This window comes from Rutidosis leptorrhynchoides, chromosome 7 (genome assembly GCF_046630445.1).
Source record: "Rutidosis leptorrhynchoides isolate AG116_Rl617_1_P2 chromosome 7, CSIRO_AGI_Rlap_v1, whole genome shotgun sequence".
NCBI lineage: Eukaryota > Viridiplantae > Streptophyta > Magnoliopsida > Asterales > Asteraceae > Rutidosis > Rutidosis leptorrhynchoides.
The window spans coordinates 31,817,624-31,844,914 of NC_092339.1; the positions used below are offsets into that span (position 1 = coordinate 31,817,624).

At 30.8% G+C, this 27,291-nt stretch overlaps 1 protein-coding gene across 1 annotated transcript; it reads right to left on the reverse strand.

The window, feature by feature from the left end:
• Nucleotides 1-1,247: 1,247 nt before the first annotated feature.
• Nucleotides 1,248-6,238, reverse strand: LOC139857605 (diacylglycerol kinase 6-like). The gene is made up of 12 exons (XM_071846420.1): nucleotides 5,231-6,238; nucleotides 4,966-5,145; nucleotides 4,721-4,843; nucleotides 4,505-4,633; nucleotides 4,241-4,326; nucleotides 3,656-3,746; nucleotides 3,386-3,434; nucleotides 3,213-3,255; nucleotides 2,447-2,521; nucleotides 2,048-2,135; nucleotides 1,794-1,910; nucleotides 1,248-1,722 (listed from the first exon to the last, which is right to left on the reverse strand). Exons 1-12 carry the CDS (start codon nucleotides 6,158-6,160, stop codon nucleotides 1,474-1,476), a joined length of 2,160 nt encoding a protein of 719 aa, XP_071702521.1. The 5' UTR covers nucleotides 6,161-6,238; the 3' UTR covers nucleotides 1,248-1,473.
• Between the last annotated feature and the right edge of the window lie 21,053 nt (nucleotides 6,239-27,291).

Below are 27,291 nucleotides of genomic sequence, written 5' to 3' on the forward strand. Positions count from 1 at the left end.
AAACACGACAAATGGAAACATGACACGATATCAACATTCCTAAATCTCACTCGAATCGACTTAAACACGACTTTGCAAACACGACAAAAGGAAGATCCGACTATCCAGAAATCTCTTGACAAACAAACCATAACACATTACAAATCACGTAAGAACAATCAAACGATAGAGAGTATGGAATCGGAGCACACAAACAACATTCGCGACACTAGAAGCCCACAAACAATAGACATGAAACCCACGAAACCAAGCTCCAACTACACAATCAAATCTAGAGGTGATAATATAATATGTCAAGTTGATTATACAAGAAACAAACCAAGATAGAGGGACCACCTCATAATGAAAACGATCACACACCCGATGAACACAACCAACCACTCGATGTAACCGAGAAATAAAAACCCATCTACCACATCAAAACCTCGATAAAAAAACCCACGAATACATTCACATAGCATATGAACCCCGAAAACAGAATAAGAACTAGGCAACCAAACTCTGAAACCAATAGTCTCAGTTGCTTGCAGCTGAACCCACGAAACATGAAAACCCGACAGTCTTAAAATCACGAACCATCATGAATAAACCATCCACGAGCCTACAAACTCAAATCTGAAGTAAAGTTGAGACCACGAACAGATGCAGCAGCAGCAAGGCGGATCCAGTCCGGTGATGGCAGACAACCGCCGGAGGGAGTAACACAAAGGTTAAAGGAAAGGGAAAAGAAGCCGATCCACTCCAACCTTACAAAACCCGAAGATTACTTCCGTATTGTAAAGCACGAAACTCCGATGACCAAAACCGACGCCGGTTAATAAGCTACCGGCATAAAAACGAAGACCATTCTCCCCACCACCCAAACACCACTCACCTCCCCCACAAACACCACCGAATACCAGATCTACACGACTGTAGGTAATGACAAAGAAACACGAGGCCATCGAGAGACGGAACGAACCGCCGGGAAAATCAGGAGGAATGAAGACACAAAGGAAAACCAGTAAAGGAATTAGATCCAGAACACCGGCGGAGAGCCGGTGGTCGGAGTAAGGCGGCGCTTTTTAGATCTAGGTTTGTAAAGTTTTAAAAGACATAGAGAATGGAGGTTTTTTGTACGCCTCGTCTCAAAACTTGTTTTTGCCTTTCTCGTCCCTTAGAATTTTTTAACGTGCATCGTTACTCCGTCTTACGACCGTCTATTTTTTCCGTTAAGTCGGGTCATGTGCCATACATGTGGGGGTATATTACTCATATTATTCTTTTCTCCTTTTAATAAAATAAAAAATTGTACCACATATTATAACAATTGTACCATTCATTTATCATCATCACCACCTTCTCATCAGGTATACTATGTCAAGAACGAATAAATACGAATAAATTTCTCGCCAGGCTGCATAGCTAACTCACTTGAGATATGTTAAAGTTTTCCGGTAACTGGAAGCTCTCAGCCGCACCAAACTTTTTTCTTTATTCGCTTGTATCTTCCTCTTCTTCATCACTATCATACACCCAACGAGTAGGCGGAGTCGAGGCGTATACGCTTTTGGATGGGTGGTTTGCAGAGGCTAATATGTTCACTTTTCCAAAACGAGAAATCTCGAAAGTAACAGTACTGTCATTTTCTTTGGGTAGAGGTTGTTTCCATTGCTCCCCGTCCATCCTTATGAATGTATGATCAGCTGATCCCTTATGAAATTCAAAACGAACACCTCTTCCCTATATGAAAAAGGTACAGCAACTGAATATTTGGCTGACATGACATAACTTTTCAAATATAACATGTTTACCTGTGCAAGACGGGTCCAGTGCTCGTTTGGAGCATATAAAACAGCAGGATGCCAATCATTTCGTAACCCTACAACCTCGAGAAATCCATCATCAACGTAAGGAGGAGTCCAATTATTCTGTTGAACACATATACACAAGTATGATCATCAAAATTTAAGTGGAAGGTGTTGAATCTAAAAGTTAAACATAGTGTATGTACTTCAATAAGATCAGAGTATTTAATAAGAAACAAAGGTGAAAGTCAGAGGCTAACATAAGGAAATCTCCTTCTGCTTGGTATGCCCCATGGATCGAGTCCACCAGAATAACTAGGCAAGTTGAGGCAGATGATTGATTTTATGCTACATAATAAACAATCAGATAGCTGTTAATTACTCAACTAAGCCTAAATGCTTGACCGGTCAACTTTAAAGCCGCATGTATTAGTTTAAAGTCGAATTTAGTGGGTAAAATCGGTCAAAGTCAGTCAAATACAGTCAAAGTTGGTCAGCTTCCAACTAGTCTCCAAATAGTCTCTGATTTGACCGGTTAGTCCCTACAAGTGAACAGACTAGTCCTTGACTAGCGACACTTTTATAACCTTGAATTTCATCTTACAATACAGATCAAAATAAGCAGAAACAGTTTGAAGTGAAAAAGTTATCATACTTACTTTGGTGGTATGGAGAGGGCGTACCATTCACCTGGCTTTTTCATGATCGAAACTTTTGACGGTTGTCGTATATTACTGCCATACGAGCACATAATAATGTGATTATATGAAAACTTCATATTTGTAATCAAGAAAAATTCGACAGTTTGTGATTTTTTTTTAATTTTGTTTGTGAATTTATCATTTGTTACTTAAATACTAAGAATCTATGAAATACGTAAAAAAGTAATTGATTATCTGAATTCGTATTTTTAAAAAGCATAGACAAAAAAGCTACAGCGAGCAGTGATTTATATGACTGCTGATTATTCAATTCTAATTGCTCAATATCAAATAATCGTTTTCAAAATGGACATCCAAACTCTTCGTTAAGACAGTATAGTACAAATCAACAATTTGTGTTCTAAATGTCATGTTCAGTATTGTACAAAACTTCAAATTGAAAAAATTAATCATCTGATTTCTACATAAGCTTACATAAGATATCATCACATGAGCCAACAGAAGTAACATGAAAGGATGCTTTTATTTTTTTGAAGCATAATTAAATCTGTAATTTCAGAAAGTAACATGCTAGTATTTTAAAGTAGCACAGCAAACAAGATGCAATTGCACATTCTTTTTGTCAACAAACGCTGTATGAAAGAACTTTGTTCTTCAAAAAATAGCATAAATAATGTCTTATAGGATCAGAATTTTTTTTAATCAGTTCTTACAACTTAACATTCAGAAGATTTCAAGCAAAACTTTTAATCTAAATTGTTACCGTGAAGATGTAAGAAATCCGTAAGACACTTGAGCATCCGTGACTGAACAAAAAAAAAATATATATATATTTTTATTTTCAAATAAAAAGATAATTATAGACTTGGTATGAAAGCAAAAAAAAAAAAAAAAAAATGATGAAGGAAGAAAGGTTGGAAAACCTGGAATCCTTACCCATGCTAAAGTAGTTCCAAAAACCTCTACGAAATGTGTGGTACCCTTCCTGCAAACATAACAAATGTCATATTGTGTATACTCTTCATTCATACAGAGCCAATAAAATGTATAGAGGATACCTGTTCCAGTGCATATGCATATTAATGTAACAGATAAACATAAACAGAAGGAATTTTCAACTAATCATGCAAATGTATTATTATGGATTTTGCATGATTTTTAAAAAATGGGTGACGGAGAGGAAAAAATAATAAGTATAGACGACACCTGTTCCGGTGCATATGCATGCAAAGAGTGTGGCATGGGATCACAAAAGCGGTCTCCTCTTGGAACTTTCACCCGCATTAATACTTGCCAGCTACAACACAACACATCGATCTGAATTAAAAGGTCCCACTTGTAAAATTCAAGTGTTAATTAAGAACGTAAAATGCAAACATATATATTAGCTATATATATTATTTTAAATAGAAAAAAGAACATCAACGATGAAACATATTTCGGAGCAACTACAACCTATCCTACAGAATACTGAATATGCTGCATACTAAAAATTGTCAAATTTCTTGTTTCAGTCTTATTCTAAAAGTGCAAATGATGAGGAAGTTTCGGATGTAAACCTTCTACAGAACATCCACATTGGAATTTGCAAACTGAATTAGACACAACCGAGTACTCGATCTGAGTAGTGACCACAAAAGGTACTAGCAAAGATGAATTTAATGGATCTAATTCAAAAAGAAAAATCGTTTTCTTTCCTTTACAAGACGAAAAGGATTAGTTAATGCTTACTGCTTCAATAGGCTGATTAGTTTCCTATTTAAACAAAATAGACATCATTTAAACAGTTACCTATCAACTTTCATCTCTTTCGCATCTCTTACATTACCGAGGAACACCTTCACAGATTCAAGGTCAGTATCAGGTTTTTTCTTTCCCTGCAAATCAGTATAAACATTCTTATGCTTAAATTTAAACTATTAATGTCCACTATCCACCATGAATGCAGTACAAAGGTCAGTATCATGCTGTCTTTCATCGTTATGATGAAAGACCCTTGTTCTTTTATATAGTTCGTATTTTTTTTTTTTTCAACAAAATAAAAAAAGAAATTACCCAACCAAATGCAAATGGAAGATTGTTTTCAGTTCCAACTGGCATCATGGCTACTGGAGGTGGGTGTACTAAGTTGAGATCAGAGATCACTCCAAGGATCCGTTCAGCAGTTCCATCCCCGCCTGCCACCTAAAACACATTCATAATTCATAAATTCATAACAAATAAAAGCAAATATAATATAAACCATCAACAATAAAAACTTATTATACTTACTATAATTCTCAATCTCTTCTGGATTTCAGATGCAAATGGATCACCATAATGCTTATGCATCTCGAGATTTAAAAACAGTTGACGTAGAACCTTATCAGGATCTTCTTCATTCAAATCAAATACCTAAAATATAACCAACATTAACCTGATTCAGTAATACATCCAGTCCGATCCGTCCTGGTTAAAATTTAACCCCGTCTGACAAAAAAAAAAAAAAAAAAAAAAAAAAAAAAAAAAAAAAAAACCTGATTTTTGTTAAGAAGAGTTTGGTAGCTGACTAAAAGTTCTTCACCTAGCCGACCACCACTTCTTGAATTAACAAACACTATCACCGGAGAAGCAGGAACATGCAACGGTTTTTCGCCTTCTGATCCACGTAACAGTATGTAATCACGTATCCAAAAGTCCTTCAAATTTTCAGGATACTAAAGACATAAAATAACTTCAAAGTGTTGATAAATTTTCCTATACATAAAATAACTTCAAAGTGTTGAGAAAGTTAAAACTTACCAGCAGGTGTAATGCTTTCTCAAGTTCTTGTAATACCAAATTCATCGATGGGCGTCTTTCTCGATCGTCCAACAAACATTGGTATGCAATCTGTGAAAACTTATTCATGGAGTATGAGTCCATGTACTCCCTCAAATTAGGATCAATAATCTGATTTAGTTTATTTTTCTTGTAGTAGCCCTTGGCTTGTTGAGGTAACAATCGTTGTTTACCCTCTGCATCCATATAGAAGCACAATTGGCCACATAGTACCTCAAACAAAACGACACCAAACGAATAAACGTCCGACTCTTTGGTCAATATCCCGGTACGTTGGTAAGAAGGATCACAATAGCCATGCGTGCCACACGGGTTGGTGATAAGAAAAGAATCCTTCTCGTTGGCCCGGCCAATTTTTGAAAGACCAAAATCTGCTATCATTGCTTTCAAGTTATTATCCAAGAGAACATTAGCACTCTTAATGTCTCTGTGGATAACTCGTTCATGTTTTGCAACGTGGTTGTGCAGATGATCTAAACCACGTCCTGCGTCGATGCAAATATTTAGTCGTTGCTTCCATGTTAGTGTACAAGTGGGATTCCGAGAATTACGTAGGTACTTGTCTAGGCTACCTCGATGTGCATATTCATAGATAAGAACTTTTTCAGGGCCTTGGTTGCAGAAACCAAGAAGGGAGACGAGATTTGGATGTTTATAACGAGATAACAATTGAATCTCTGTTAAGAACTCCTTAAGTCCTTGACAGGAAATGTTATTGAGTTGTAGTCGCTTTACAGCAACGGTAGTAAGTTCACCGGAGAGTGAGAGTTGTCCCTTATAAACAGGGCCGTACCCACCCTTTCCGATGATAGTTGTGAAGTTTTGAGTGGCTTCTATGATAAGTTGAAATCGTATATTGAGGTGCTCCAGGTCTTTAAAAGGCATAGCCATGTGTATGTAAAATGATCAAGATAGATATTAGTGGAGAAGAATGAAAGATAAAATAGTTCAAAAAGATTAGCAGCAAAAGATATGACTGCCTATGAATCAAAAGAAAGAAGGCCGAACTTTTACATTCTTAGTGGAAACTGCTTAATACCTAAGCTAACCACTTGTGAAACAGGAATCTTTCGATTTTGACCAACCAAAACCTTCAGAGCTAGCAAAATGGACAGAGAAATGTTCAAATTTGGTAGATCTGAAATTTTATAAACAATTTTGGATTTTTTTTTTTTTAAATAGGAAATTTAGGTTGGAAGGTTACAAAAATCGAAATTTAGGAAAATTTGTTACAAAACTAGTATATCCGGAGTTTCAAACTCCGCATTTGATGAAGTCGGAGTTTGAAACTCCGGATTGTGGCCTTTTTGAGCTGACTGGAACTTTTTGCCATGAAACGTCCCGTCCTAATCCATCTGGACGAATACATTACATTTGGTTACATCGCGAGGTACTTGACCTCTATATGATACATTTTACAAACATTGCATTCGTTTTTAAAAGACAATCTTTCATTTCATTGAAAACTGACGGCATGCATACCATTTCATAATATATCCAACTAATATTGACCTAGTAATAATCTTGATGAACTCGACGACTCGAATGCAACGTCTTTTGAAATATGTCATGAATGACTCCAAGTAATATCTCTAATATGAGCAAATGCACAGCGGAAGATTTCTTTCATACCTGAGAATAAACATGCTTTAAAGTGTCAACCAAAAAGGTTGGTGAGTTCATTAGTTTAACATAAATAATCATTTCCATCATTTTAATAGACCACAAGAATTTCATTTCCATTTCTCATAAATAAACGTCCCATGCATAGAGACAAAAATATCATTCATATGGATTGAACACCTGGTAACCGACATTAACAAGATGCATATAAGAATATCCCCTATCATTCCGGGAAATCCTTCGGACATGATAAAAACAACATCGAAGTACTAAAGCATCCGCTACAACGGATGGGGTTCGTTAGGCCCAATAGATCTATCTTTAGGATTCGCGTCAATTAGTAGACTGGTTTACTAATTCTTAGGTTACCAAGTAAAAGGAGCATATTCGGCTTTGATCATTCAACCATATAATGTAGTTTCGATTACTTGTGTCTATTTCGTAAAACATTTATAAAAGCAGCGCATGTATTCTCAGTCCCAAAAATATATATTGCAAAAGCATTTAAAAAAGGAGCAAATGAAACTCACCTAATGTATTTTGTAGTAAAAATACATATGACGACATTGAACAAGTATAGGGTTGGCCTCAGATTCATGAACCTATATCATTTGTATATTTATTAATATACATAATTGTAGTCGAACAATATATATATATATTTATTATATTTTTAATTTATATATTATGAATGTTTAATTTGTGTGTATATATATATATATATATATATATATATATATATATATATATATATATATATATATATATATATATATATATATATATATTCATAGTGATTAATACTTATATAGTTATATATATTTATATATATAATTGTTTAGTGTTATATTAAAAATCAATAGTTTGTCATATGTAAGTATTAATACTAATAGGTTTTATATATATAGTTATGTAAAATATTAATATAGTTATAATATATGTATTAAGTACATTTTATGCACAAAATATTTATTTGTTTAAAAAAAAAATTTATGATACTAATAAAAGTAATGTTAGTAATAATAAAAGTAATGATAATAATGATATGATGAAAATGTCAGTTTTCCTAATAATAATACTTTTAATAAAATTGGTGATTTTTATAATAAGGATAATTTTATCAAAAGTCTTAATAGTCATATTAATGATAATACCAATATTAATGTTATTCTAATTCTATTATTAATAAAAATGTTACCTTTAGTAATAACGGTCACTATAATCATACGGATAATAACTATCATAATATAAATTTTAATATTAGTGATAATGATTTTAATTATAATGATATTACTAATAATAATCTAATTGATACTACTAATAATAATACTTATAATAGTAATAAAAATCTTAATATTAATTTTAATGATGATTACAATTACAATATTGATACTTATAATGATAATCATACTAAGATCATATTTTTAATGATGTTAATAAAATTAAAGTTTTAAAGTTAGTAATAATATCATAAGTAATACCCATAGTAATAAAAATAATAATAATAATAATAATAATAATAATAATAATAATAATAATAATAATAATAATAATAATAATAATAATAATAATAATAATAATAATAATAATAATAGATAAAATACTTATACTTATGATAATAGTAATAATAACAATTATAAACATAATAATAATTAGTAATAATAATAATAGAAATTTTAAAAGTGATAACTACCTCAATAAGCTTCATCAAAAAAATAAATGCCCTGAACCGGGCTCGAACCCGCGACCTCTCGTACACTGATGTGCGAAAAGTGGTATATGAATTATCGTATGGAAAATACCGGTTTTAAAGATTACACACACTAACGGGCAGTGTACCCGATCGTGTAGTAGTATAGATAATGGTAAAATCCGTGTATCGTTTCAAGGACAGTTATATGTGCAAATTAAGATTGTATGAACTAAATTGTGATTAAGCTAAAATAAAAGAAATCACACAAGTACAAGATATTGGGTTGCCCTTTAACGATGGGCAAATCAATAAAGGAATAAGTTTAAAGACAATAATTTTTGGTATTTTAGGTTTATGAAGATGAAAGATAGTTTTTATAACAAATAAAAGGAATATGCTCATCTAGACTTTTTACCCTCGATATTGAATGTAAGTTTTGATATTAAGGCCTGATTGAATAATTATGTGTGTAAGTTATCTAATAGGTTTACTAAGAGTTCTCTCGGATAAACACGCAAACACAATAACAAGATCAAGGGTTCCCTTTTCACTATGGTTCTTGTATTTGTAATCAAACAACTATTATAAGCATGCTAATCGCCTAAATCGACCCGCCAAGAGTTCTCTTTAGCAAGTACTCAAACTAGAATTACTAAGCGAGGGTTCCCTATTACTTAGACCTTTTCGTTTGTGACTAGTTGATCAACAAGATCAAAGACTTGAATAACAATTGTCTTTGCGTTCGCTCTACACAATTCATTCCTATTTTGTTTAACCGTTTTAATCTAGTTTACCCCCTTGGTCCGGTTTAGCAAACAATCAATCTAAGACAAGTTGATTGTAAATCAATATGATACATCAACAAGAGTTCTCTTTATCAACAACATATCAATTAACTAGATACAAATGATTTTAACAACAATAAGCATGGTTCTTAATTCAAGCTTCAATCTATCACGCATAATACATTCAATCAATAAGATTACATTCAACACCTTGGTTATTAATCTAGACAAGCATAAAAGAGCTAGCTAACAATCATATTTAAAGACAATAACAAACTGGAAATAAAGATAGAATTCATTGAACTGAAAGAATCGACCTCTTGAAGCAATCTTGGATGATGATCCTGATGATTCTTGAATTTGGATTGGAATGATGGATTAGGTGATCCTGGATTACTCCAAGGATCACCTTGAATTGTCACCTAAGCCTCTGAAAATTCTGTTTCTGTACTCCCTGGTTCGTCCTTTTTGAAACAGTCCCAAAAAATGAGGTTTTAAGGTGGAGAAATTAGGTAAAAAGCAGAAAAGTCGGGTACACCTACTTTGGGACGTCGTCCTAAAAGGCAGGACGGCGTCCCACTTTACAGAGCTAGACGGCGTCCCAAAGGACCGAGACGGCGTCTCGATGTGAAGATCAGGACGTCGTCCTAAGAACCAAGACGGCGTCCTGATGTGCTTTTAGGAACTGTTTCGTTTTCTCTTGCAAATATCTTCCATATTTCTTAATATCTTCCATATTTCTTCAGTTACACAATGATTCTAAAGTTAACTACAATACAATGAATTATACAAGGAGACTATACAAATACAAATGGAAAAACAATGAAAAAGACTTGATATTGCGACTAATGATATATCTATTTTGAGCAATATCAAAATCCCCCACACTTATCTCTTGCTTGTCCTCAAGCAAGTCTTGTTTTAAACACTCGAATACAAAACAAAAATATGAAACACACACACATTTATTGGATCACACATTTATTGGAATCACACTCACACAATATAGTACACAAGTCCACACTAATCACACGAAACACACACGTTCTTTTGGAACACAAAACTCACGCTATATGTTACACAATTGGAACACACACTCATTGAGTTACACACACAATATATGAAACACACGCACACATTTGGATTAATCGGGAGAGGTGAACTTCGTTGCAAGTATTGAAAATTTTGGATCCTTAGGGAAAAATGGATCTTAAGAAAACGTTTTATGATTTTGAAAATGTCATGCTAGTTTTTACACTAGACACGTTTTCCGGTTTTAACCTCAAATTCCGGTTGAGGGTAACTGAAAACCGAAGTCTCGGTCGGCGATTAGCAAGCTATCCGCCCCCATGATTGTAGTATCATGGAACTCTTAACCGGGCGCCCCCTGACGCGATATAAATATCGGTCTTTCATGACAATTTTGTACATTTAATATCAAGGGTTAAAACTGCGAAGACTAAGCTATCGCGCGGGACAGATCCTGCTCCAGCTTATACACCGTAATCGGTCTTGCACTGGATAGCGACTTGGATTTACCCTACCAAGTTTATTTTCGGGTTTGAAAGTTCAAGACTTACCCTTCCCACTGTACCGTATATCGTGATATGATATTGGTATGAAATGACATAGTTTAGGAAGTATGCTATATCAAGTAAGACAAGAATTCGGAAGACTTTACTTCCTTCAAGGATGGAATAGATACATCCTTTAGGTTTAGTGACATTATTCTTTTTCCTTTCAAGCCAAAAGTACTTTAAACATTTTTCTTAATAAAATTTGGTGATAGTAATTCGAAAAGATTGGTAAAATCCCCCACACTTGGCTCTTTCGTTAAGACTTTTAGTTCAAAAATTTTAAAATTTCCCATTAAATTACGAAAATAAGCCAAGTTGAATACCCGCGAGAATTTATACCATCCCCCCACACTTAAGATTAAGTAATGCCCTCATTACTTAAAATCAGTAAAATTTAAATTTGAGAGGACAATAGTGTGAAAAGGGAGTTCGAAAAACCTATGTTCAAAAACCGAAGATCGTGGGATATAGGTGAGCGATGGCGCATCCTTCAGTCCTTGATCTTCATCAAACAATTTCAAAGTTGATAGGTACCTTGCTGAATTTTAATGCTTGTGTCTAAAACCTTGAAAAACCTCGTGCACTTTTATTAACGCGTCATGCACTCGACTCGACCCCAGAATTTAATGCCTAGTGGGGTTAAAGTCCCCCACACTTTATCGGACGAGACGTGAAGTCGGTGGAAAAAGTTCCACGAATCAAAATAGTGAGCCAATCATTTACACCTCGGGTGGTGTATATTATATGTGATAAATCCTTTTTCAGTTTCCCGAAAAAGGATGACCTAACCCGAGGGTTAACACATGACTCCCCTCCAAGTGCGGTTTTCAGTAACACTTTTATTCTTATTGGTGGATCTTGGTCAAATGGGTCTTTAAATATTGTATTCCCCAACTTGACATCCTCTGGAATAAGCATGGACCCGCTGTGAATCTCAACTATTGAGCGGGGCTCAATTTCCAGCTTCACTTCCTTTAATTCTTCAGTTGTAGGTTCATAACCATTAGTCATGAGAACGAGTAGCAAACCGTTTTCCTCCTTTAACACAATCTCATCTATATAACTAGAAGAGTAAGAATGTAACTCCGGGAAATCCTGCAAAAGCTCAGAAAGTGGATCTAAACGAGTACATTTTTCAACAACCAGTTCGTCTTGCAAAATAGATTGTGAAGTTACAAGTTGTGGAGCTAGACTGGATTCTGTCACATTTGAATTTTCCGGAAACAGAATCAACGGTGAATAATGATCGGTAGCATGTTGCATAGTGGGTAGGGGACTCGAATGTTTAACGTTCGGATTCATGCAACATTGCCAAGACCCATAAAAACACGGGCAGAAACCTTCGGCTATCATCCTTTCTTTCATAGACGTGTTTTTAATGTTAACCACAACTTCATCTTCTTCTTTCTTTTGGTACCCCTCGTTGGTAACACTAGGAGATAAATATAATTCGATTAGTTTCCTCCGTTCTACTCTCATTCTCTCACCCATTGTCATATTCCTATGGTCAACCATTTTCCTGCAACTGACAAAAACAAGAAAAGAATAAAAGCACCGACACTAAACAGTGAAAGAAAAATAATAACAAAAAAATTCTACAAAAAATGATAAAATCTAAGAAAATAATAATCACAACTTAGTCAACAATTCTTATCTTGACACAACTGTCCCCGGCAGCGGCGCCAAAAACTTGATGTGCGAAAAGTGGTATATGAATTATCGTATGGAAAATACCGGTTTTAAAGATTACACACACTAACGGGCAGTGTACCCGATCGTGTAGTAGTATAGATAATGGTAAAATCCGTGTATCGTTCCAAGGACAGTTATATGTGCAAATTAAGATTGTATGAACTAAATTGTGATTAAGCTAAAATAAAAGAAATCACACAAGTACAAGATATTGGGTTGCCCTTTAACGATGGGCAAATCAATAAAGGAATAAGTTTAAAGACAATAATTTTTGGTATTTTAGGTTTATGAAGATGAAAGATAGTTTTTATAACAAATAAAAGGAATATGCTCATCTAGACTTTTTACCCTCGATATTGAATGTAAGTTTTGATATTAAGGCCTGATTGAATAATTATGTGTGTAAGTTATCTAATAGGTTTACTAAGAGTTCTCTCGGATAAACACGCAAACACAATAACAAGATCAAGGGTTCCCTTTTCACTATGGTTCTTGTATTTGTAATCAAACAACTATTATAAGCATGCTAATCGCCTAAATCGACCCGCCAAGAGTTCTCTTTAGCAAGTACTCAAACTAGAATTACTAAGCGAGGGTTCCCTATTACTTAGACCTTTTCGTTTGTGACTAGTTGATCAACAAGATCAAAGACTTGAATAACAATTGTCTTTGCGTTCGCTCTACACAATTCATTCCTATTTTGTTTAACCGTTTTAATCTAGTTTACCCCCTTGGTCCGGTTTAGCAAACAATCAATCTAAGACAAGTTGATTGTAAATCAATATGATACATCAACAAGAGTTCTCTTTATCAACAACATATCAATTAACTAGATACAAATGATTTTAACAACAATAAGCATGGTTCTTAATTCAAGCTTCAATCTATCACGCATAATACATTCAATCAATAAGATTACATTCAACACCTTGGTTATTAATCTAGACAAGCATAAAAGAGCTAGCTAACAATCATATTTAAAGACAATAACAAACTGGAAATAAAGATAGAATTCATTGAACTGAAAGAATCGACCTCTTGAAGCAATCTTGGATGATGATCCTGATGATTCTTGAATTTGGATTGGAATGATGGATTAGGTGATCCTGGATTACTCCAAGGATCACCTTGAATTGTCACCTAAGCCTCTGAAAATTCTGTTTCTGTACTCCCTGGTTCGTCCTTTTTGAAACAGTCCCAAAAAATGAGGTTTTAAGGTGGAGAAATTAGGTAAAAAGCAGAAAAGTCGGGTACACCTACTTTGGGACGTCGTCCTAAAAGGCAGGACGGCGTCCCACTTTACAGAGCTAGACGGCATCCCAAAGGACCGAGACGGCGTCTCGATGTGAAGATCAGGACGTCGTCCTAAGAACCAAGACGGCGTCCTGATGTGCTTTTAGGAACTGTTTCGTTTTCTCTTGCAAATATCTTCCATACTTCTTCCATATTTCTTAATATCTTCCATATTTCTTCAGTTACACAATGATTCTAAAGTTAACTACAATACAATGAATTATACAAGGAGACTATACAAATACAAATGGAAAAACAATGAAAAAGACTTGATATTGCGACTAATGATATATCTATTTTGAGCAATATCATACACCCGACCAACATACTAACCACTGCTGTGAAGACCCGTCCTAATCCATCCGGACGAAATCCATATCGATTATAAACGATTCACAACAGTTGATTACATCGCAAGGTATTTGACCTCTATATGACACATTTTACAAACATTGCATTCAATTTTAAAAGACATTCTTTCTTTACAACGAAAATTGACGGCATGCATACAATTTCAGAATATATCCAACTATAATTGACTTAATAATAATCTTGATGAACTCGACGACTCGAATGCAACGTCTTTTGAAATATGCCATGAATGACTCCAAGTAATGTTTCTAAAATGAGCAAATGCACAGCGGAAGATTTCTTTCATATCTGAGAATAAACATGCTTTCAATTGTCAACCAAAAGGTTGGTGAGTTCATTAGTTTATCATAAATAATTATTTCATAATTTTAATAGACCACAAGATTTCATATTTCCATTTCTCATAAACATACGTCCCATGCATAGAGACAAAAATATCATTCATATGGATTGAACACCTGATAACCGACATTCACAATATGCATATAAGAATATCCCCATCATTCCGGGATCCTCCTTCGGACATGATATAAATTTCGAAGTACTAAAGCATCCGGTACTTTGGATGGGGCTTGTTGGGCCCGATAGATCTATCTTTAGAGTTCGCGTCAATTAGGGTGTCTGTTCCCTAATTCTTAGATTACCAGACTTAATAAAAAGGGGCATACTCAGTTTCGATCATTCAACCGTATAATGTAGTTTCAATTACTTGTGTCTATTTCGTAAAACAGTTATAAAAACAGCGCATGTATTCTCAGTCCCAAATATATATATTGCAAAAGCATTTAAAAGGGGATTAATGAAACTCACCTAATGTATTTTGTAGTAAAAATACATATGACTATATTGAACAATGCAGGATTGGCCTCGAATTCACGAACCTATATCAATTGTATATTTATTAAAACATATAATCGTAATCGAGCAAGTTTATATATATTATTATTAATAATATACTTGTTATATTTCATGTTATTTGGATCATTTTAATATATTTAATTTATATATTTTATATAGTTAATATTTATCATTATTTATATTATACATATATATGTAAGGTTTTATATATGATAACAATATATATTTGTGTATTAACTGATACATTTTATATATATAATTTAGTAATTATCATTTTAATAATAACCATATAATGATACGTAATATTAATATTATTGTAATGTATTGTTGTATAAAATATCTATTTGTAATAATACCAGTATTGACAAGAATGATAATAGTAATGATAATAATAATAGTAATAATATTAGTAGTAATAGTATCTATTTTAATGTATATGGTAATCTTAATAAAAATGCTAATTTTGATAATTTTAATTAAAATGATACTTTTAGTAAATGATAATAATATCAGTGCTAATAATACATATCAGATTTATCCTAAGTTTCTTGTAATTTCTAAACTTATGACTACAGTTTCTATAACTTAAATTTGTAATCGTATTCATAATTGTACCTATATTCAAATAATTATGACCATTTTTCATAATTTTTATCGTATCACTTTTATTATTAATTTTGTAACATGAATGTTGTTAATATGTTCATAATCATCTTAATGACGATAATCATAATATTACAATAATAATCATAATCATAATAATATTAATAATAATAATAATAATAATAATAATACTAATACTAGTACTAGTAATAATAATAATAATATAGTGATAATAATAATAATAATAATACTTGATGATAATATTAGTAATAATAATAATGATAATACTATTACTTAGATAAATGATAATAATAATAATTATACTTTAATTCTTAGGAACTAATAACACTTATCTTAATAATAACCATAATCAATAATAATGATAACAATAATAATAATAATAATAATAATAATAATAATAATTATTATAATAATAATGAAGTAATAACAATAACAATAAAAGACTACTACCTCACAAGAATAGGTTCCAAAAAGAATATAATTGCCCTTGCCCGGACTCGAACCCGAGACCTCTCGAATACACACAAACAACCTTAACCAACTGATCCATTCGATTTTTACTGATTATAACTCTTCTAAATATTATTTAACCTATTAACTTCTGTTTCCCTTTCATCTTCTCTTCAAACATATAAATCGGCCAAGACAGTTTTAAATTGTCCCAATTAAGATATTTTAATACATTTGTAAATAATAGAAATCAGATGTCAGATGTTAGCATTAAAAGGAAAACGAGAAAAAAAAATAAAAAATAAAAATAAAAACTGCTACTGCAGTCTCGACGCATACAGAAAAAAAAATCTTGATTTTTAATTAGAGATCGTTTTAACAAAAACTTACTTCATGAAATAGGTTGCAAAACCCCTTTAGAAACTATCTGTGTACCTAATTGAATCTGAAACATCGAATTAAAAACGAATTTTGAGAAGAACTATTATTTTGACTTTTGAAAATATATCTTTGACTTCAAAATTCGACTTTGATTTTATGAATTAAGAACTGAAACTTTATATATAGATTAAATGAAGGATTTCTAACAATCCTCCATTTATAGATTTTTAAATGCGACACAGAATCGTGATTTGGCTCAAAAGTTGAAGAACGGGTTTTGCAGTCTGTTTAAAAAAAATATTATTAATTTAACTAATTTAACAGTATTGGGTTGTTGAAATTGATATTGGAAATGGAAGGTAGTTCGAATGGATCCAATATTACAATGAATTAGTCAATCTTATAATGGAATCAGTCGACAGCCAGTACAAATATAACAGGAATTAAATAAGAAAAAAATATATAAAAGCAGATTACGTTATCTACTGAGTTTGGATGTTTTCTATTGATTGAATCACAATAGGGGACAGAAACAAGATAATGCTACAGATTGAGAGCTACTGATAACAGATCCTGATTCCAAATGAGTACGTTCTATAATATAATGTATATTAATATATTAATTATTAGTAATTATAATTAATTAAAATCCTATTAATAATTGAATTAATAATAACAATAGTAATAATAATAATAATGTTAATATTATCAAATAATACTAAAAATGATATCAATAATAATTTATAATAATAATAATACTAATTATTAATGGTAATAATAATATCCAATAATAATACTAATATTAATCATAAATACTAAAATTAAAATTTTATTATTATTTATAATACTAATGATATTAATAATCTTAATAAAGAGAATAATAATACATAACCATTTATAGTAATTAAAATTATAATCTTACTACTAATTATGATATGAATAATGATAACAACAATACTAATAACACTAATATTAATAGTAGTTATGTAACAATTCAGTTGTATCAATTTCATATTTATGTAATATACAAAATATTAATAATAACTTTGTTAATAATATTAACTACATATTCTAATAATAGTAGTGAAAGTAATATTAATATTAGTAAAGGTAACAACTTAATTGCATTAGATTTCTTATCTATATCTATTATCTATAACAGTATAACTAATACTGATATTAATTATTAATATTAATATTAGTATTAATAATAATAATGAAAGTAATAAAATCTTATTTAATTTGTTTAATAATATATTGTTAATTATGTAATATTTAATAATCATATAATATATTATATAGTAACTTTTACTGAATCTTTATCATTTAACTATATATATATTATTTAATAATATACATAAATCTCATATGTCTATATATTCATTTTAAATTTTAATTAATTATTTTGTATCTTATTTAACATATCTAATAATTTCAATGTTTAAATTATATTTTATAATTTTAAATTACTACACATATTTATATTTACATATATATATGTACAATTTTATTTACAAACAATGGTTCGTGAATCATCGGAATTAGTCAGAGAGTAATTGATTACGTGACTATAGTTCCAAAACTTTTGAGGTTAAAAATTACATACTTTGCTTATCGTGTCGGAAACATATAAAGATAAAGTTTAAATTTAGTCAGAAATTCCCGGGTCGTCACAGTACCTACCCGTTAAAGAAATTTAGTCCCGAAATTTGAGTATGGTCGTCATGGTTAACAATAAAAATGTTTTCATGACGCATATGAGTTGATAAATAGAGTTTTATCATTATTGATTAATACAGAAAAAATAATTTGATTATTCGAAGAGCACGAATGAAGCTATCACAATAAAGTGAAATGAATAAATGAAGTTTCGTTTTAACTTTTGACGTTGCCTGGGTTGAATTCCGGAATTCAAGGGATTTAAAAGAAAATCTTGGAAATCTATAAGATCTGATTCTTCGGCGAATAAGAAAATTAAGATCTCTCTAATTAAATACGATGATCTGCTTCGATTACTCTATCTGATATTTCCATTATAAATTAAACTCTTCCGTTCCATTATTTTCACCATTCCTATACTTTCCTTCTTGTTTCATACATCCAAAAGATTCTGAAAGTGCTTAATCCAGTTTCGATCCTTGTCATTATCCTTTCCATCGCAACAATCATACTCCTTTTCCAACTTTCACCAGAGGAAGCTGCTTTCTTCTACTTCGCCCTTGGGGTTATAGTGTTTTTAATTCTCCCGTGTCTTTATGTTGCGATAAACATCGACATACACGGTTTGTAATTTCGGTGTTGTTGTTGGGCTTTATATTTTCCCCTATGTATTGGAGCTTCATACTTTTGTTTTCTCTTCCCGACTTTAAGTCAAGCGAATAATGGTCCAGAATTCGTAGATATGAATTTCGAAATGAACATAGTTAATGTTCTAAGATAGAAATGGTAATAGCACGATCTTGATTCGTCAAATTACCAGAATATCCAGGAAAGATAGAACTATCAAGAAAAATATGTTCTTGATATGTTTATAGATTAGACAGAACGTAAGAGTCGTGTAACATAGCACATGATGACGTTGTAATCTGTGAATCATCACATTCCATTTAGAAACTCAGCATGACTTACTGTAATATAATCACGTTGATCAAGTGTCATTATATTATACTAACTCATGCATCAGTTCCCAACACTACTTCAAAAACATTCATATTTTAAATTCGAAAGTTTACAGAATATAGAAACTAACAGTTTCTATATGATGTAACACTGATAGCACGAAGAGATTAATGATTTCAGATAAGAATAGTTATGAAAATATATTCAGAAATATCAAGGATATTTATAATGAAAGATACGATAATATCTCGGAATATCTAAGATCAGAGGATGATAGAAACTATTGTCCGCAAGGGTTTAGAGTAAGGAGCATGATATTCACTAAAGACTTTAGCAGACATTGAATCATTTGGATTCTTTGAAGTCAAACTTATTCTTTGTGATTTTTCGACGGCTTTCTTCATAGTTTCGCATAATCTGCTTTTCGGTACTAAATTTTTCTATTGAATGTTTCCAATATAATGACACACAGGAAGCACGAAGAGGTATATAATTTCGGACGAGAATATTTATGAAAATATCCTCAGAAATATCGAAGATATTGATGATGATATTTTGGAATTTCTAAGTTCGATGGTTGATGGAGAAAGATTTTCCGCAAGATTTTAACATGACTCCGGAGCAAGATATTCTCTAAAGATTTCAACGGATCCAGAATTACCTGAATCCTTTGAATATAGGGTTTGGTCCTTGTATTTGTCCTTGGTCTCCTTCATGGGTAGCTCAATCTGTTTTTCAATACCCAATTTCGAGCGTTCCTAACACTCCTTTCTTTATCATCAAACTTTTGGCCGTTTAGACCATCTATCATTATTCTGTTTCTTCTGTATTTAATGCTATGATATCTGAATCATCGGTTATTAATCCGAGGTGGTTTCAGGAAAATTATGTTTTTAGATGATTAAACGCTGATGGTAATATGGTGGAATATGAAAGGTTCCCTGGTAACAATAAAAGAGCACGCGTATATATCAACGTTATAATAAGGTTGTTTCGTACGAAAAGTCGAAGTTGTCTTGCTGGAGCTGTGACAAAATTTGGCTATTTTGAAGAATAACTGCAAAGTTATTTTGGGTAATAATAACACTAAAGAAATTAGCACAGTTATGTATTGAACGTTTACTCAGTTTCCGAGAGTCTTTCAAGTGCATTACTATATGCATCAATCTTTTCTTCCGTAAATGAAGTGCGGTTGGTTCATCCTCTCGATTGAGGTGTTTTCAAGAATCATGAAAGGTTTGAACGCAGAATGTAATCGTGAAGATACAAATGTTGTTTAAGACGAAATCAAGCGGCAACTTAAAGAATTGTTTAGTTTCATATGTTATAATCAATATTTTAATTTTAATTCATTTTAATTGTCCAATGTTATTAGTCCACAGTTGACAGTCCAATAATTCATATATAGTTTAATATATAATATTCGTATTAATTAATACGTGTCGTGACCCGTATACGTCTCAGACTCGATCACAACTCAAACTATATATATATTATTGTAGAATCAACCTCAACCCTGTATAGAGAACTCGATCATTACTGCATATAGAGTGTCTATGGTGATTCCAAATAATATATATAGATGCGTCGATATGATATGTCAAAACCTTGTATACGTGTCCCGATATTTAAAGTGCGTAAAATATATAACAGAAAATTAAATGACGATAAATAAAGTGCGTAAAGTAAATAACAGAAATTTAATGACGATAAATAAAATTGCGAGAATGTAAATTGCGATAAAATAAATTGCGATAAATAAAATGTAATCAGTTAGCTAGGATTTTGTTAGCGTGGATTCTTAACAAAATTTCTCATAGTTAATTTGTTTGTTTCTAACAAATTTTATTTTGTCCAATATTTTCTTCATTATGCCACTTGTCGGATTCTGATAGGTCAAAATCCAAATATGAAATTGAATGAAAATGGTTATTCTGTGATGAACGGATTCGCATAGCTGTGGTTGCAAGTAGGATAGTAAATGACTGTTGAATCAGATTCGAAGAATGTACAGTGTAACTTATTAATGCGAAATCTAAATATTCCTCGGGTATTACCTACCCGTTAAAATATTTTCACCATTAACAGTTTGTACAATAAAAATTTTAATTACAATCTTTATGAAAACATATATACATATATATTTTCTTCAGACGTAATTATGGATTTAATGAGTCAATATGATATTAAACTCATTTTATTTACAGTTAGAATAAGAATATATAATCTCTAAAACATTAGAGATTACCTAATCGCCATGTCGAACGAAGATAAATGATGTAGAACGATTCGTAGAACGATTCGTAGAACGATGATTATACTCGAGGTACAGAATGAGATGTTGAGGCATGGATTGTTGAAACTTGGGTTGTTGGTTGTACTGGTCCCATTGGTGCTGAGGCTGGTGATGGTACCGGTGTTGGTGATACAGCTGGTGCTTGCAAATTGTATATCGTGCTCTCTAAAGTTAATACTCGAGCTCGGAGTTCTCTAACTTCTTCTACTAACCCTGGTTGATTATCAGTGTGAGGTAGTGGTCGGATATCTTCTCTAGTTCCGTTAATGGTAGATTCAAGACGAAAAATTCTTGCAAATAGGGTATAAACGGTATTGCGAACGGGTTCGCCGGTGAGCGGGTCAAGTACTCCGAGGTTAGGTGGTAGATTCGATTCATGATATGGAGTACCTTCTTCCCTTCTCCATAGGGTGAGTATGTCGCGAACCCACCCCCATTTTCTCCAGTAATCACGGTAGTTGATTGGTTGGTGTGCTCCTGTCACGCTGTCTTCGGAGTCAGAGGAACTTGGTTGATTCGTAGAGGCCATCTTACGCGATCTCAGGAAAGATTTTTGGTATGAAGAGTTTAGTGACAGCAATTTATAGTTGGATGGTATTCTCAATGCATAATTTGCATAGATATATATATAGTACCAGGATCCCTTAAATTAAGGAGAAATTTACGAGAGATATCAGGCAAGGTCTACAGTAACAGATACGCTAAGATATGAATTGTCAGATACGCTAAGATATGAATTTTGTCTATACACTATTCATGCAGTCAATGCAGCAAGACGTGTCTAGACTAAGAATGATAAGCAGATAATTTTCGACACAAAATGATAAGCAAAACTTTTTGACATGCAGACACGGTCGAAGTCCAGACTTACTAATGCATCCTAACGACTTATCAGTTAGACACACTAATGCAGACCTGGTTCGCTAAGACCTCTGCTCTGATACCAACTGTGAAGACCCGTCCTAATCCATCCGGACGAAATCCATATCGATTATAAACGATTCACAACAGTTGATTACATCGCAAGGTATTTGACCTCTATATGACACATTTTACAAACATTGCATTCAATTTTAAAAGACATTCTTTCTTTACAACGAAAATTGATGGCATGCATACAATTTCAGAATATATCCAACTATAATTGACTTAATAATAATCTTGATGAACTCGACGACTCGAATGCAACGTCTTTTGAAATATGCCATGAATGACTCCAAGTAATGTTTCTAAAATGAGCAAATGCACAGCGGAAGATTTCTTTCATATCTGAGAATAAACATGCTTTCAATTGTCAACCAAAAGGTTGGTGAGTTCATTAGTTTATCATAAATAATTATTTCATAATTTTAATAGACCACAAGATTTCATATTTCCATTTCTCATAAACATACGTCCCATGCATAGAGACAAAAATATCATTCATATGGATTGAACACCTGATAACCGACATTCACAATATGCATATAAGAATATCCCCATCATTCCGGGATCCTCCTTCGGACATGATATAAATTTCGAAGTACTAAAGCATCCGGTACTTTGGATGGGGCTTGTTGGGCCCGATAGATCTATCTTTAGAGTTCGCGTCAATTAGGGTGTCTGTTCCCTAATTCTTAGATTACCAGACTTAATAAAAAGGGGCATACTCAGTTTCGATCATTCAACCGTATAATGTAGTTTCAATTACTTGTGTCTATTTCGTAAAACAGTTATAAAAACAGCGCATGTATTCTCAGTCCCAAATATATATATTGCAAAAGCATTTAAAAGGGGATTAATGAAACTCACCTAATGTATTTTGTAGTAAAAATACATATGACTATATTGAACAATGCAGGATTGGCCTCGAATTCACGAACCTATATCAATTGTATATTTATTAAAACATATAATCGTAATCGAGCAAGTTTATATATATTATTATTAATAATATACTTGTTATATTTCATGTTATTTGGATCATTTTAATATATTTAATTTATATATTTTATATAGTTAATATTTATCATTATTTATATTATACATATATATGTAAGGTTTTATATATGATAACAATATATATTTGTGTATTAACTGATACATTTTATATATATAATTTAGTAATTATCATTTTAATAATAACCATATAATGATACGTAATATTAATATTATTGTAATGTATTGTTGTATAAAATATCTATTTGTAATAATACCAGTATTGACAAGAATGATAATAGTAATGATAATAATAATAGTAATAATATTAGTAGTAATAGTATCTATTTTAATGTATATGGTAATCTTAATAAAAATGCTAATTTTGATAATTTTAATTAAAATGATACTTTTAGTAAATGATAATAATATCAGTGCTAATAATACATATCAGATTTATCCTAAGTTTCTTGTAATTTCTAAACTTATGACTACAGTTTCTATAACTTAAATTTGTAATCGTATTCATAATTGTACCTATATTCAAATAATTATGACCATTTTTCATAATTTTTATCGTATCACTTTTATTATTAATTTTGTAACATGAATGTTGTTAATATGTTCATAATCATCTTAATGACGATAATCATAATATTACAATAATAATCATAATCATAATAATATTAATAATAATAATAATAATAATACTAATACTAGTACTAGTAATAATAATAATAATATAGTGATAATAATAATAATAATAATACTTGATGATAATATTAGTAATAATAATAATGATAATACTATTACTTAGATAAATGATAATAATAATAATTATACTTTAATTCTTAGGAACTAATAACACTTATCTTAATAATAACCATAATCAATAATAATGATAACAATAATAATAATAATAATAATAATAATAATAATAATAATTATTATAATAATAATGAAGTAATAACAATAACAATAAAAGACTACTACCTCACAAGAATAGGTTCCAAAAAGAATATAATTGCCCTTGCCCGGACTCGAACCCGAGACCTCTCGAATACACACAAACAACCTTAACCAACTGATCCATTCGATTTTTACTGATTATAACTCTTCTAAATATTATTTAACCTATTAACTTCTGTTTCCCTTTCATCTTCTCTTCAAACATATAAATCGGCCAAGACAGTTTTAAATTGTCCCAATTAAGATATTTTAATACATTTGTAAATAATAGAAATCAGATGTCAGATGTTAGCATTAAAAGGAAAACGAGAAAAAAAAAATAAAAAATAAAAATAAAAACTGCTACTGCAGTCTCGACGCATACAGAAAAAAAAATCTTGATTTTTAATTAGAGATCGTTTTAACAAAAACTTACTTCATGAAATAGGTTGCAAAACCCCTTTAGAAACTATCTGTGTACCTAATTGAATCTGAAACATCGAATTAAAAACGAATTTTGAGAAGAACTATTATTTTGACTTTTGAAAATATATCTTTGACTTCAAAATTCGACTTTGATTTTATGAATTAAGAACTGAAACTTTATATATAGATTAAATGAAGGATTTCTAACAATCCTCCATTTATAGATTTTTAAATGCGACACAGAATCGTGATTTGGCTCAAAAGTTGAAGAACGGGTTTTGCAGTCTGTTTAAAAAAAATATTATTAATTTAACTAATTTAACAGTATTGGGTTGTTGAAATTGATATTGGAAATGGAAGGTAGTTCGAATGGATCCAATATTACAATGAATTAGTCAATCTTATAATGGAATCAGTCGACAGCCAGTACAAATATAACAGGAATTAAATAAGGAAAAAATATATAAAAGCAGATTACGTTATCTACTGAGTTTGGATGTTTTCTATTGATTGAATCACAATAGGGGACAGAAACAAGATAATGCTACAGATTGAGAGCTACTGATAACAGATCCTGATTCCAAATGAGTACGTTCTATAATATAATGTATATTAATATATTAATTATTAGTAATTATAATTAATTAAAATCCTATTAATAATTGAATTAATAATAACAATAGTAATAATAATAATAATGTTAATATTATCAAATAATACTAAAAATGATATCAATAATAATTTATAATAATAATAATACTAATTATTAATGGTAATAATAATATCCAATAATAATACTAATATTAATCATAAATACTAAAATTAAAATTTTATTATTATTTATAATACTAATGATATTAATAATCTTAATAAAGAGAATAATAATACATAACCATTTATAGTAATTAAAATTATAATCTTACTACTAATTATGATATGAATAATGATAACAACAATACTAATAACACTAATATTAATAGTAGTTATGTAACAATTCAGTTGTATCAATTTCATATTTATGTAATATACAAAATATTAATAATAACTTTGTTAATAATATTAACTACATATTCTAATAATAGTAGTGAAAGTAATATTAATATTAGTAAAGGTAACAACTTAATTGCATTAGATTTCTTATCTATATCTATTATCTATAACAGTATAACTAATACTGATATTAATTATTAATATTAATATTAGTATTAATAATAATAATGAAAGTAATAAAATCTTATTTAATTTGTTTAATAATATATTGTTAATTATGTAATATTTAATAATCATATAATATATTATATAGTAACTTTTACTGAATCTTTATCATTTAACTATATATATATTATTTAATAATATACATAAATCTCATATGTCTATATATTCATTTTAAATTTTACTTAATTATTTTGTATCTTATTTAACATATCTAATAATTTCAATGTTTAAATTATATTTTATAATTTTAAATTACTACACATATTTATATTTACATATATATATGTACAATTTTATTTACAAACAATGGTTCGTGAATCATCGGAATTAGTCAGAGAGTAATTGATTACGTGACTATAGTTCCAAAACTTTTGAGGTTAAAAATTACATACTTTGCTTATCGTGTCGGAAACATATAAAGATAAAGTTTAAATTTAGTCAGAAATTCCCGGGTCGTCACAACTGCTCCGCTCACATTTTATCTGATTAATATCCCTCCAAAAATTTATATATCCAGTATTTATTTATCTCACTATTTCATCTTCTGCTTCACCATATTCATCGACCAGGGTACCAATCCAGATAACAACGAATTTTGTAATTTATTTTAGGATTCGTATAACCACAGAAAACGACTAGTAACTAATTACAATATCTAAAACAGATTTAAAATAAAAATAAAAAATTAACTGTAACAGTTAAATAAGATCGACTATGAACTTGAAATCAATTTATGATTTTCAAAACGTTTTAGCTCATGTTTTCTAAACAAAGTTAGTTCTAAATTGATCCTAGAAACTTTATGGATGATCAATTTCAACAAAAACATTACAACACGTTCGAATTTTAGGATGAACATAATTGTTTACTTTTTAAAATTATATTTGACTTTGAAAAATTGGAACTCGATACTAGAAATTAGGATTTAAAAACTTACATATAGTTTGAGTAGGGGATTTCAAACACAACTACATTGTTACATTTTTGAAATTGTTTTGAATTGGAGATATGACTAAAAAGTTGGAAGAACAGAGGTGTCGACTAAGTTAAATGGTTTTTCTATTTAATTTATCTGTTTCCAATCGAATTGCATTAGCAGACGTTTATGTAGAGGTAAATAGCTATAATTATAGTAATATTGAATCAATTTGCTTTTGTTTCGTAGCTTGATTGAATCGACAAGCAATCTTCTGTCAGAAGAACAATTAAAAAAAAATAAATTGCCTTTTACTGTGTTTGTACGTTGTTGGAAC

Excerpts from the sequence above, each read along its gene's own strand:
- LOC139857605 (XM_071846420.1), bottom strand. The coding sequence starts at position 6,160 with ATGGCTATGCCTTTTAAAGACCTGGAGCACCTCAATATACGATTTCAA. Across the intron at positions 4,634-4,720 it reads AGAAGAGATTGAGAATTATA|GTGGCAGGCGGGGATGGAAC; the intron begins GTAAGTATAATA and ends AATGTGTTTTAG. Across the intron at positions 1,723-1,793 it reads ACTGGACCCGTCTTGCACAG|GGAAGAGGTGTTCGTTTTGA; the intron begins GTAAACATGTTA and ends TTTTTCATATAG.